This window comes from Candoia aspera, chromosome 5, assembly GCF_035149785.1.
Source record: "Candoia aspera isolate rCanAsp1 chromosome 5, rCanAsp1.hap2, whole genome shotgun sequence".
Lineage (NCBI taxonomy): Eukaryota > Metazoa > Chordata > Lepidosauria > Squamata > Boidae > Candoia > Candoia aspera.
The window spans coordinates 40,683,210-40,695,851 of NC_086157.1; the positions used below are offsets into that span (position 1 = coordinate 40,683,210).

The 12,642-nt window shown below is 37.6% G+C and overlaps 1 protein-coding gene across 2 annotated transcripts in view; it reads right to left on the minus strand.

Moving 5' to 3' along the window:
* Positions 1–7,895, minus strand: part of ZBED1 (zinc finger BED-type containing 1) — a 124,605-nt gene extending 116,710 nt beyond the window's left edge. The window contains exons 1-2 of one of the 2 annotated variants that reach the window (XM_063305042.1): positions 7,788–7,895; positions 1,187–3,306 (exon numbers count right to left, since the gene is read on the minus strand). In XM_063305042.1, coding sequence (XP_063161112.1) covers positions 1,191–3,254 — 2,064 coding nt within the window. In that variant the 5' untranslated portion in view covers positions 3,255–3,306; positions 7,788–7,895 and the 3' untranslated portion in view covers positions 1,187–1,190. Of the gene's footprint in view, positions 1–1,186; positions 3,307–7,787 lie in introns of those variants that run through there. The other variant, XM_063305044.1, reaches the window with a different exon arrangement.
* Positions 7,896–12,642: the final 4,747 nt, after the last annotated feature.

Sequence of the window (12,642 nt, forward strand, 5' to 3'; positions counted from 1 at the left end):
CCTAATAAGCAAAATCTATCCCATGTTTGAGTCACATGAAATGTCATGATATTGAACTGGCACAGAAGCCTATAAATTTCATCTCACTTCTGACATACTACTACTACCAATTGGCACAGATGCTTCTATGCAACAGATCTGTTTAGAATTTATGGAATAAATTAGCAAGGCAGCTGCTTCAATGTGGTATGTCTGCTATGGTGCCTAGAAGCATACGTTATTTGATATTGAAGAAAGGCTTTCTTGAAGGTACAAATGAATAAAGCGCTCCTTCTAGGCTCTGCAGAGGATCACTTAGTAACACTACAAGAAACAAAAACTAGTAAGCTGTACTGTGGCAATACAACTCAGCTTCAGATTCATTTGCTGATAGAGCAAACCTTAGTAATGCTTGACGTTAATCTTAGGAAAGGTTATATTCAATTTATAGTACAGGTAAGGATGTTGCTGAATTACAGCTCTCATTATTCCTTACCACTGACCACAATATGGAGCTCCTGAAAAGAGTACTGTAGCTCAGCCACATCTGAAAGTCTACAGGTTCCTCTGCCTGCATTACAGCATTGCATACCCAGCTACATCTGCCAAGACTTCACTAGATCTGTAAAAAATAAAAAAATTAACACTACTATGGAGATTTTACAGGACACAGTAAACAACAAAGAAATAATCTGGTTGTTGGATGTAACACATGAACCTATTAAAAATTAGGTCCTTTACATAATAATCCCTGATAATTTGACCTTTAAAAAGCTTTAAATATTTAAATGTGTGAACACTTAAATCAAAGCGTTTAAAAATCCTACATCAGAAAGGCTTTGCATATTGACCTAAGCCATATATTTGCTGAAGTATTGATTAAAGGGATCTATAGCAGGTAATTGACCAACTGCTTATAAATTACTATTTACACCTCCTGGTCCTAAATCAATGAGAAAATAGATCTTTCTTTTCCAAAACGCTGTACTTATATTTATTATAACTTTTATGCCAATTTCAGTGTTCTTGAATCACAAATCACAACTATGATCCAAGACATTTAGACACATATATTCCACATATAAAACCTGCCTATGGTGAAGCTGTTCAATATATACGTTTTTAAAAATAATAATTTTTCTTTTGGTAATTCAAGAACAGCAGCCTTTGTCTGAATGTGCGTTGTTTCTATATGAAGCCAGTCACACACATTAAAAAAAACTGCCATTCCCGTTTGCTGTGTCACTTGAATTAATCATGTGCTCCTGTTCCAATCCCCATTCCCCTTCATCCTCTTCATCAGGTTCAGCTTCAGATCCACTGCGAGTGTTCTCATACAAAAAAACTTGCTCGTCTACATGAGCTGGGGCTAGCCGATTTCTTTTAGCACTAACAACATTGGCCGAAGAACTAAAAAGACGTTCAGGGAAGACCCTTGTAGCTACAATGCACCAGTATTTCTGAAGCACCTTTGGTAAAACAGGAAATAAAGCAAGCCTATCGGACCACCACTTGAGTGGATCTTCACTGAGCCCCAGGACTTTCTGTGACTTGAAATTACTCAGTTCCTCTATAATCTGAGCATGCCACTCCTCTTGATCTTCAACACCCCCTGTCTGGCAAAAGATTTCTGCAAGCATATTATTGATAGTGCTAGTAGGAGGTGGCATGGAGACAACTGCCACTTTTTTCACTGGTGGCTCTTCTGACACTGCAAATAATTTTTCTTCAGGTCTCAAAGTACTGTCTTTTATTTTTTCCAGGATACTTTTTGCTTCCTCCAGCACTCTGTTCTCAACCTGCTGTTTTTCAAATGCCGAAAGAAAGGGCAATTTCTTGTATCTTGGGTCTAAGAAAGTTGCAACATTGAGAAACATGTCTATCTCAGGAGTATGCTGGTAGGTTGCTGATAACTGTTTGGCAATCACCTCTTTTGCCATGCTTATTTCTTTTGAGTCATTTTCTTTTATATTTAATGTTGTATTTAGCAGCATGTGAAGAAGAGGTTTCACCATACTTATTCTTGGGTACTTGGAAGCAGCTATCATCTCAGCTACCTGATTGAATGGCTGAAGCAAATCCACCAGCCCTTCAACTGCATTCCATTCACTAGTTTCCAACATCAGGTGATGATTATTGCTATCTTCCACAAGTACGGCAGCAATGACAAACTGCTGCTCTTTAAGACGTTGCAGCATGGCAAGCGTGCTGCCCCACCAGGAAACACGATCGCTCACGAGCATGCAGTGCAAAATATTCTGCTGCTGTTGCTTCTCACTCAACATGTACATGGCGACTGCAGACTGCTGAAAATATTCCACCAGTTTTCGACATCTAGATAGAACACTGCTTAATTTAGGAAGCTGAAAAGCTTGCTGTATACCCACATTGAAAGTCTGACCCAAGCAAGGCATCTGTACTGGAATGTCCAAAAGAGAGCAAGCTTTCACTACATCTTTCCCATAATCTGTTGTAGCCCCAAAAGCTTTTGTATTGATTCCCCATTCAATGAATATCTCATACAGGACTCGTGTAATTGTCTCTGCAGTGTTTTCCTCTGGCACTTCAAATGTTTTTAGACAACGAGAATTAATAGCCAGGCTGCTGGAAGAGCCATTACTAAGGAAATGAACAGACAATGTTACATAGGATCTATTCTGGTTATCACTTCTCCAAATATCGGTTGATATGCCACACCATGGAATATCCATCAATTCTTTTAACACAATCTCTCTAACAGCAACATATTTTTCAGGAATTCCTTTCGTGCAGAAGTACTTTCTGCAAGGAAGTTCATATCTGGGGTCAGCTGTTCTTAAGAGATTCTTGAATGTGGGCTCATCGACAATAGATGGAGGATATAACCCTTCACAGATTAAACTAATCACTGCTGAAGTCAGCTCTTGATGCTTTTTATTCTCATAACTATGACTTGTTTTAATAATTAAGTTGTCCTGAACAACCTGATGAGATGATTCTGGTTTCAGTTTTGAGAATGCAGTTGCAAAGGCCTCCCTCATTTGCTCAGTGTTGCTTTTCACAAATTCACAAAATTCATCTGGGTGATTCTTTTCAAGGTGGTAAGAGAGGTTGGATGTATTTCCTGAATATGCAATCTGTGCCATGCAAATGCGGCAGTAGATTTTCTTCCACTGTAATATGCATCCCTCTGCATTGGTATCAAAGCCAAAGTACTTCCACACTTTACTCTTTGCTCTTGGGTGGGCTACTAACTTTAGGTCTGATGGGGAAGTTTCCAAAGTTTTATTCTCCATCGCTTCTTAGCCACTGTCCCAACCTTTTGATTCTTCACTCATTAATGAGCACCTGATAAAGGCAGCAGATAAAATGAGAAAGCACAGGTTTGGTCAACTGTATAAAATTAATGCTACTATAAATATACAAAACCTACCTTATTTATAACAATATTGGAACATGCCTGAGTGGACTGTACTCTCTTTGGAAACTAAATACATACAATACTACTTCTACATGTTCTGCAAGCAGGAGCCATTCAAGCTTCACGACAAAAGACTTGACCAAAATGAATTGCCTTCTGGGCAGATATATGGGATATAAATTGCTAAAGTATTATAAATAGAATAAGTGCCAAAGCTTCAATCACATATGTTTAATTTAAATATGTGCAGAATGGGTCATTACAACAAACTTATGCATCTAAGGATACAACAAAATGTTACCAAATCCCTTCTTGTCTCTGATACAGTTCTCTGCATACCAGGACTGTGTGACTTCAAGAATCAATAACCTGATCTCCTGGCTGAAGTCTCAGAATGCTTCCATACAAGATAACTGCAGAAACAGCTTAATGCCTTTTTCCCCTGTACCATGCACAAGAGTGTGTTATGGACCCATCACACTCACCAGAAGAAACACTCACTATGACAAATGAATATTTGTGGTCCTGAACATATAGCACTGCTCAAACCAGTGAGCAGGGAAGCTTTTGGTAAACTGAGAATTTGTGGGGGGGGGTCTTCCTTTTTGAGACTATTTCAATTGTCATAGGCATGGGTGTCTAGATGAATACACAAACATTTTCAGATATAACCTAGAAGCTAGCAGCATCTTAATGAACAGAATTTGGAAGACCATTTGTTTAATGTTCATCTAGAATCTAATTTAAAACACTGCCTTGTGTTACTTCTCAGTTTATAGGAAAATATAGGCTATGCTGTATTTCTTGTGATGCATTCGAAATTTCAGAAATTCAGTCGTACAAAGCTGTCCCAATACGTCTGAATGTGTAAAGTGCTCTCTATAGCAAGCAGTACTTTTGAATTGCTTGCTTTATTCGATGCACATCTGAACAAGTATGGTGATTAAAATTCCGTAAGCCAGAAGTATGAACCACAGAAATTTCAAAAATACTTTTGGATGGCCACACAGTTCTCCCCATAAAAGGCTTTGCAGGACTACACCCAAGATTAATGTCCTAGGAGATGGGTGCATTCAGCAATGATAGGTGGTCTCAAAAAAGCTAAGCCAGGTTGGATCTGGTTATACTCAGAGGGGAGACTACTACAAAATCCAAGAGCTGTAAAGCTAGACTGAGTAGATGAAAAACAACTTGAAGGCAATGAGAAACCATTTTTACTATTTCCATGATAACCAGATGGACATACCCCATGAAATTCCTAAGAGTCATGTTTAGCCTTTGTTTTAAACTGTAACAAATTCTTCTGAAATTGTATAATGCAAATTTATTTGTCAAATTTTATCACTGGGCGGTGATGGGCGGTGATAAAATTTGACAAATAAATGAATAATGCAAATTGCTTATAGTGTTTATATGCTGATCTCATTAGTTCTGGATGGCTCATTATCTGCACAGCTAGCAACTGTGCATCTTTCATATATGCTTATATCCCTATCAATAACTAGCATACTCATAAAATCAAAGATGTGTGGAATCTCAAAAGATAAAGCTTATTGTTGTATACAAAGTCAACACGCGTGTTAGGCAATACATATGTAAATATGTGTGCGTATTTTCCTTATAACATGAAACTATACAGTTCCCCTACTCAATATTTGTTACTGAAAATGGCAAACCATTTTGCACAAATGCCCAGACTTTTTAAGTATGCAACTTATTTTGTCATTCATTTACCACTGTCCAAAAATATAACTCAAAAGAAAGGACAAATTGCACTATTTAGTTTTTCCAGCTTAACAGATCCACTTTCACTGTCAAGGTATCTTTAAAGACTTCTGGTAAATCACACATTTACAGCTAATAATGAAGCCATTAGTATTCTGAACATTCCTCTTCTAATTACATTGCACTAATATATGAATCAAAAGAGGGAAACACCTGCTGCCCTTTTAGCTTGCTTTTTTAGAAGTTATAACCAGCACCACAGCTGGCACTTCATAAACTATTTGATAAATGGAACCAAGCCAGCATTTCCCAACACCCAGCAATGGCTTTTAGTAGCATTTTGGCCAACAAAGTTTACATGACAGGTAACTAATATTAGTTAGATTACAAGTAGCATCTTATACTCATTTATTGTACTCTAATATTAAATAAATGAGTGTAAGATGCTACTCTTGATTCAGATGGAGTATTGTAATGCATATGGACATACATGATTCCTGCCCCCCTGCTCATTAGATCCTTTGTACCCTACAACCCACCACTGGTTCCCTACTGGTTAATAAGGACTACCCTTCATCTTCCTTTAATTAGAAAAGGAAGGCTCAATGTTCACTTGTTCTTCCTATTAAATTAGGTTAAAACTTGCCTCATCTTCCCTATCAATACCAAAAAAACAAACTTATTTTACCGTTGAGATATTCAAAGCTAAGAATTTTCATGAATATAATAGAGCCATGTTATATTTTCTCATAACTTTTAAGCAAAGTATGAGAATTTATCTCAGGATGTTGCAGAAATAGTTAGAGGTTCTGTAATTCAGAATATCTAGCGGTGTTTCTTGGAACAGAATCCTGAAAGCAAGAGAAAGACAGTAAAATAGCTGGCAAACTTTGAAATTTAATACAAATGAGGGCAGAATTTAGAGAAACATAGCAAGCCGGTGGGGAACAAACAAGCTGTAAGTAATATTTAGACATATCAAACTATAGCCTTCTGGCTATGAGGCTTTAGCAAAGAATAGCACATCTTCAGGAAGGAGGGAGAAAACTGAACATTACCACCTGATCTGACTAGTAACCTAAGCAAGGAGAAGAGGCACTAAAACATCTAGGGTAGAATTAGTGAAAACAGGGTATTGTATCTGCTGCTCTCTCACGTCAGGCGAGGTGCCTCCTTCCTTGCCTCACAAAGAGGCTCTACTGTTGTTCTTTCTCATCCTTAGAAGTTCTTGCCCTTTCTTAGAAATCTTGTCAGCAATCTGGAATCAAGAAGGGCAATGTTAACCATCTAAGTGCCCAACAGCTGCACTTTGGAAAAATGGAAAAGGAAGGAGAAGTAGCAGTGGTATTTTATTAAACTTCCATGTAAAGGGTAATTAAGCAATGGTAATTACGTAACACAGGGGTGCTTGCCTTCAGCAAAATACTATACAGATTGAATGGATGCAGTTTTTGCTTTTGGCTTTCAAATCCAGTGAAGAGGCAAATCATGACATTCAATAATTTCATAAACCAAAATAGTGCCAGGGACTACAAAACAACCCTACCAAAATTTGCCCTCAATATATCTTCTTTACATATTTAGATTTTCATTGAGATAGCTATGTAAGACATGTGTTGAGATTAAAACATTAGACATTTCATACTTAAATTAAATGCAACATAAATGCACTACCAAAACACTTTTCACTTCAATTAAAGTGAAATAAATATACCACTATGACATAGACCATCAGTGATATATTCCACCAAAATCTGCATTCTACATATTATAGACTAATTTAAATGAAATCTAAAAATCCAGTCTAGATCTAGTATAGTATCCATTCACATAAATGACCAGGATAAAGTCTGGCTTATATGTGTGTCCAGTATATCTTTTCCATAAGCAATACGGCTCTGAATCATTTATCTACAGATTGTTTTAAGATCCTGCAAACCTAGTGTGGTGGTTTGTTCCAACCAAAAGAAGTTAAGGAAGAAAAAAAGGCATACAAGGAACATATTGCACCAATCTAAAAACAACCCAAACAATAGGGATGAGCTTGATCATTCAGTAGAGGAGTGACCAGGTGTATTTACAGGTAAGCCAGATTTTTCCACAGCTATATTGTGGACCAGAGAAACTACTGATCTCACCCAGAGTCTGCATAGGTCTAAACAAGGTCAGTCACATCAAGGGAGATGCATTCGTACAGATCAAGAGCAGCTCAGGTGTGCCTTACTTAGACTAAATATAAATTATAACTGGCACTCTACCTCCAAAGTTTCAGTGCAAAATTTAACAAAGTATTGCTATCAAAAATGAAACCACAGGTTCAATCTTAGCTACACTAACAAGGAAGTTACTTTCTGATTCAAGAGAATCTTATCTTATTATTAGTCTTATATTACAGCATTTTCATGTTCCACCTAGCTAGATTTACCGTGATGAGAGTAACTTTAGACAAGCTTTTCGACGTGGACTTCTCCCAACTCTTCCAACACAGCCACTAAGAAACGGGAAGCTTTCATTGCCATTTTTGGTTTCTTGTTTATGAATCCGGGTCGCCTACACTTCTCTCTACAGAGTAAAAGCCCAGCTCATGCCGATAAGCAAAGCGACGCCGTTCAAGAAGGGTCACTGGCGTTTTTGGTTTTTAAGGAACCCACTGCTCGCCCCACTCCGCGTGCAATCTACTAACCTGTTTTGGAAACAGAGTGCGGACGAAGGCGACGAAACAGCTGCTCCAGGACTACGCGGAAGCCGATAAAATAGACCCAAAGGGCAGGCATTAGCAGGGACAATAGCGACATGGCTGCCAAGCGCCGCTGAACCGCAAACACCACCTTGGGTCCCGGTCTGTACCTTGGTCGGCGGCGATGAGAGCCAGTCCCCCTCTCCCAGCAGAGGCAGGCGCGGAATCGGCAGGACCCAAAACCCTACGAGGTAGCCGCACCCAGCGGAAGAGGACTGCGCCCGCCTCAATGGAGCGATCGATCCCTTTCTGAGCATGTGCGGTGGTGCTCGGGATTTGTATGCCTGCGTCTATGGCTGACTGTCTGCTTCCTCCCCATCGCCCGATTGCCGCGGGAACCGAGAGACGCTGCATCATTTAATCCCTGGAATTGTTAGGCAGATAGATTAAGCGTATTTTTAAAAGGCATCCTGTAATTAGAACTGTTGTACCAATAATCAGCGGTCTAATCCTACCCCTGCGTTACTTTCAGTGTTGATTCATTGTGTAACTGGAACAAGATACGGTAGATCGTAATGTCTCGAAAGGTATCTGGAACCTACGTTTCTGAATCAAAAGTGACAAATTATACATATATTCAAAAGTTAAGTTCCACTGAGTTAAAAGGAGGTAAGATGACAGCTTGAATATTTTAAAGCTACAAAAGTAGGTAGGTAGTCCGATCGCAGTTCAATATTTTAAAATAGAAACTTAAATATTGGCTACAGCTGAGTCAAGGGGAGGGTTGCAAACAGAGTGAAAAAGTGAAATGATAGTCCCCACATAATAGTTATTTTTAAGCTTTATTAATGCGGTCTGCTTCGAATGTGTCAAGACTCGTGTTAATTTCTTTCTCAGACTCCTTCACAACCCATCTACAGCACTTAGCACTCTTCAGAATGAAAGACATTGGGGCACAATTATATTGCTATCTCTGCCTTTAGGAGGCAGTACCTAAAGGCAATAACTTTGTCTTTTCCTGCTCTTATTTCCACTATTAAATCATTTAGACACACCTATGATACTCAACACATCCCACAAAACAAATACTATTGTGCAAAGTTGTGATCTAATTGCCTGTTTTACAGTTTGGATTGTGCCATTGGATTAATGCACATTTTTAATGTATTTGTTATAACCTGTTTTTACAAACCATTATTTTTAATGAATTTGATCACTTGGGCCAGAAAATGCATAGCATTTGTGCTCCCCTCTGGAAATAATAGGGTTAGTCACCAACATTGCACCAGCAGAACTAGAAGATAATTATACATTGTGTCATCATTATAATAAAGTTTAAAGGGAAGTGTAACTTTATGCATCCTATTCTACCATTAGGATATGGATGATTCATAAAAACATGCCATAGAGAGAAATCTTGGAATATGACTGAATTGACACATCAGACTAATCAAGATATTTTGAATCACATCACTGGTTCTTATAGACCAGTGCTAAATAAACTGACAGCAGCTTTCCACTATCCATGGAAATACACACACACACACACACACAAAAGGAAGGTGATGAAATTTGTCAGTCCTATTTGTTGTAAATGGGAATGCCATATTTATTGGAGGTCCTGTGTTCTAATCAGACTGTTTACTTAACAATAATTCTATACTCAAATACAACCCTGAAAGAACTAGCTAATATCATCAATACATGGGAAATTTCTTGGGCAGATTATGATCTGCCCAAGCAATCAGTCTGTAACCACCTTAAAAACAATGCAATGATTACTAGAAGTCATAAATTGAGAAAAGTAGCAATATGTTGTTCCCTATGCAGACACATTGCACATTCCAGCAGTCCTGTCAGGCTTCTGACTAGCCACCATTTGGCAGAAACAAAACACAGAATACTTTTGTTGTTCTGTTATCAGTTAAAACAATCTGGCAGGGTTCCCAAAGTTGTTTTATAGGATGAGTAGGAAAAACAGGTGCATTACCCCTCTCCTTTTACAGAACAAGGACACATGGTGCTACTGCTATTTCTTCACAAACCTTAGCAACAGATCTCTGAAGTTCTCAAGAGCTCCCAGTGTGACAGATATCCCATGGCCTGCCTACCCCCTAACTTCCTGGCACCTCCCCTCTCCTCCATGCCTTGCCTTGGTTGATTCCATGTCTAGTTCAGACATACATATTTCGGTTTGGCACAAACCACTTGAAACAGCTGTATTGTGCATGGAGACATGTCTATCATGATTAGTTTAATAGGTTAATTTACTTAAAAGATGGGAGAGTTGCAGATATATCTTAAACTCAATACTGTAAGAGAATTAGGAACTAGTTAAGTGTGGGATGGATGACATGACAATTAAATCAATACAAAAATGGCTCAAAAATCATACAGAATGATCATCAATCCCCACTAAATTTGGGTATGATAGCTAATACCCAAGAAGAAAAGAACAAAATTCAAAATCCAGATTTTGGTAGACTGCAAAAGTGGGGTTAAAAGTAACAGAATGAAATTTAACTACAGAGAAATGAAAATAGGTGTGCTTAGAAAAAAAAATTAAATACACAAGGGTAGGCTAGAGACAAGAATATGCATGAAATGGGTTTTGGAAGTGCAATTGATCACAAGCAGAATATGAGTCAGCAGGGAGACACAGCTGCAGAAAAGATAAGAACACAATGTTAGACTACGTTAATAGAAATATACTCTCATGGGCTAGTCACTTTGCATCTGAATCTATGCTTCCAGACCCAAAGCTGCCTCTTGTTTTCATTACTTCCCTGCCTCACTTCCCAAAGACAAATTCCTGCCCTGTGCAACTTACATTGATCCACAGTACTCAGTTGCCTATCTGGTGGTGCTTCCTACCCAGAGTGATAGTTCAGCCACCTGCCTGTTATTAAAATTTTTATTCTATATGTAAATAGACATAATAAACAATTATTAAGTGATGATGATGATGATGAACAGTATGGTGCCCCTTGCTAAAAAAAATTATTGTCAAAGTGAACATTTAGGATCTTCAAATAAAGTTCGTAATACTGCTATTCTGTTTGATCAACACCATACAATTAAAACACAACTTCTTTTTAAAAAGAAGTACCTGAACACTGCCAACCATTACCCTGGTAGCCATTTCACTGCTTATATTTCCCAATACTATTTTCTCTTGCTTGATTACCACTATTAGGAATAATATGGGAATAAGCTACTTGTTCAAGATCAAAAGTAGTCATCCAACTTTTCTGTTTTTTTAAAATAATTCTAGCAAATTAAAATGTATAGTTGTTACACTTAAGCTTTGTGCTCTTGATTTAACTTCTACAAACGATTTAGTCCAAGGTACAGTGATTTCTAAGTTAACCATACAATACAATTCTAAAATAATTTCTAGATCATAAGAAGAAACACGCTATCTTTTTTCTGAAATATCATGTTTTTAAATACATACAGAGAGTGAAACATGCACTATAACCCATTGTGCAGCAGCACTATTAATATATCATCTTCAATCAATATTCCCATAGCATTAGCATTTTGTTTTCATATTTTGTATTAAAAACCTGCTATATGGTATAGAATATAGCTATTAGAGGGCATTGATTTCAGTAAGCATATCTGAATCCAGTGATGCTTTTTGATTTTGATATTATAGTTCTTGTATTTTCACAGTAGTATTTGTGGGGTGATTATCGTCCATGAAATCATAAATCTAATTAGGTTCTTTTTTAAAATCTCAGTTAACATACTGTATGTTACACACACACACATAAATATAAATATAAATAATATTTAACTGGGAAAAGCCCATAATATTAATCAGAAACACTGATAAGGATCAAGAAAAACAGGTTATATTATACATGAAACCCATTTTCCAGCTGTTCTTTCAGTTTTCTTTTACTCAAATGTAAGTACCTGGATAGTCACACTGGAGCTATGATACATACAAAGAAAGCTTCATACTTTCTTATTGTGCTTAGAAAAAATCACATATATTCCCCAAAATAGTATTATTTTAAACTCCATTGGCAACACAATTACCTGATTTTTAACACAAAATGCTAAGCCAAAACTAAGCAATTATAATTTTTTATATGTTAGATTCTATGTACCTTCTCTGAAAGAACTCAAGTTGACATAGTTTGCTTCCCTCCTCCATTTCTCCCCAACAGAAATCCTGTGGTGTAGATTTGGCAGAGAGTGTAACTGACTCCCTTGTGTGAGTGGACTTGAGTTGTCCTGGCCCTATATTCAGCAGCTTAATCACTACACCACAAATACTTTAACATAACATGTGAACTCAGTCACTAAGAAAAATTGATGGTAGAAGTATATCTCTTTAATTACACAGAAATAAATGAGGTATACAACACAATATTGTGGTGTAGTCCCAGTATTTTGATTATAGTTTCATCCAGTTAACCAGACATGAACTAAGAAGTTCAAATACATTAATTTATTTCCCATCAGGATTTCTATTGGTTCTTTCTTTTCCAGCAGACATTCAATATTTGGTGGTCCTCTGAGCCTAGCCTTTCAGTACAGGTAATTCGGACTGGAATTCTGGTTGCTAAGCTTAATGACCACAGTTGGGACTGGAATTCTGGTTGTTAAGCAAAGCGGTCATTAAGCAAATCCAACCCAATTTTATGACCTTTTTGTGCCAGTTCTTAAGCAAATCACTGTGGGCGTTAAATGAACCACATGGTTGTTAAGCAAATCACATCGTTCCCCATTGATTTTTCTTGCCAGAAGCCAGCCAGGAAGGTCAAAAATGGTGATCACATGACCATGGGATGCTGCAACAGTCATAAATGCAAACTGGTTGCCAAGCATCCAAATCATGATCATG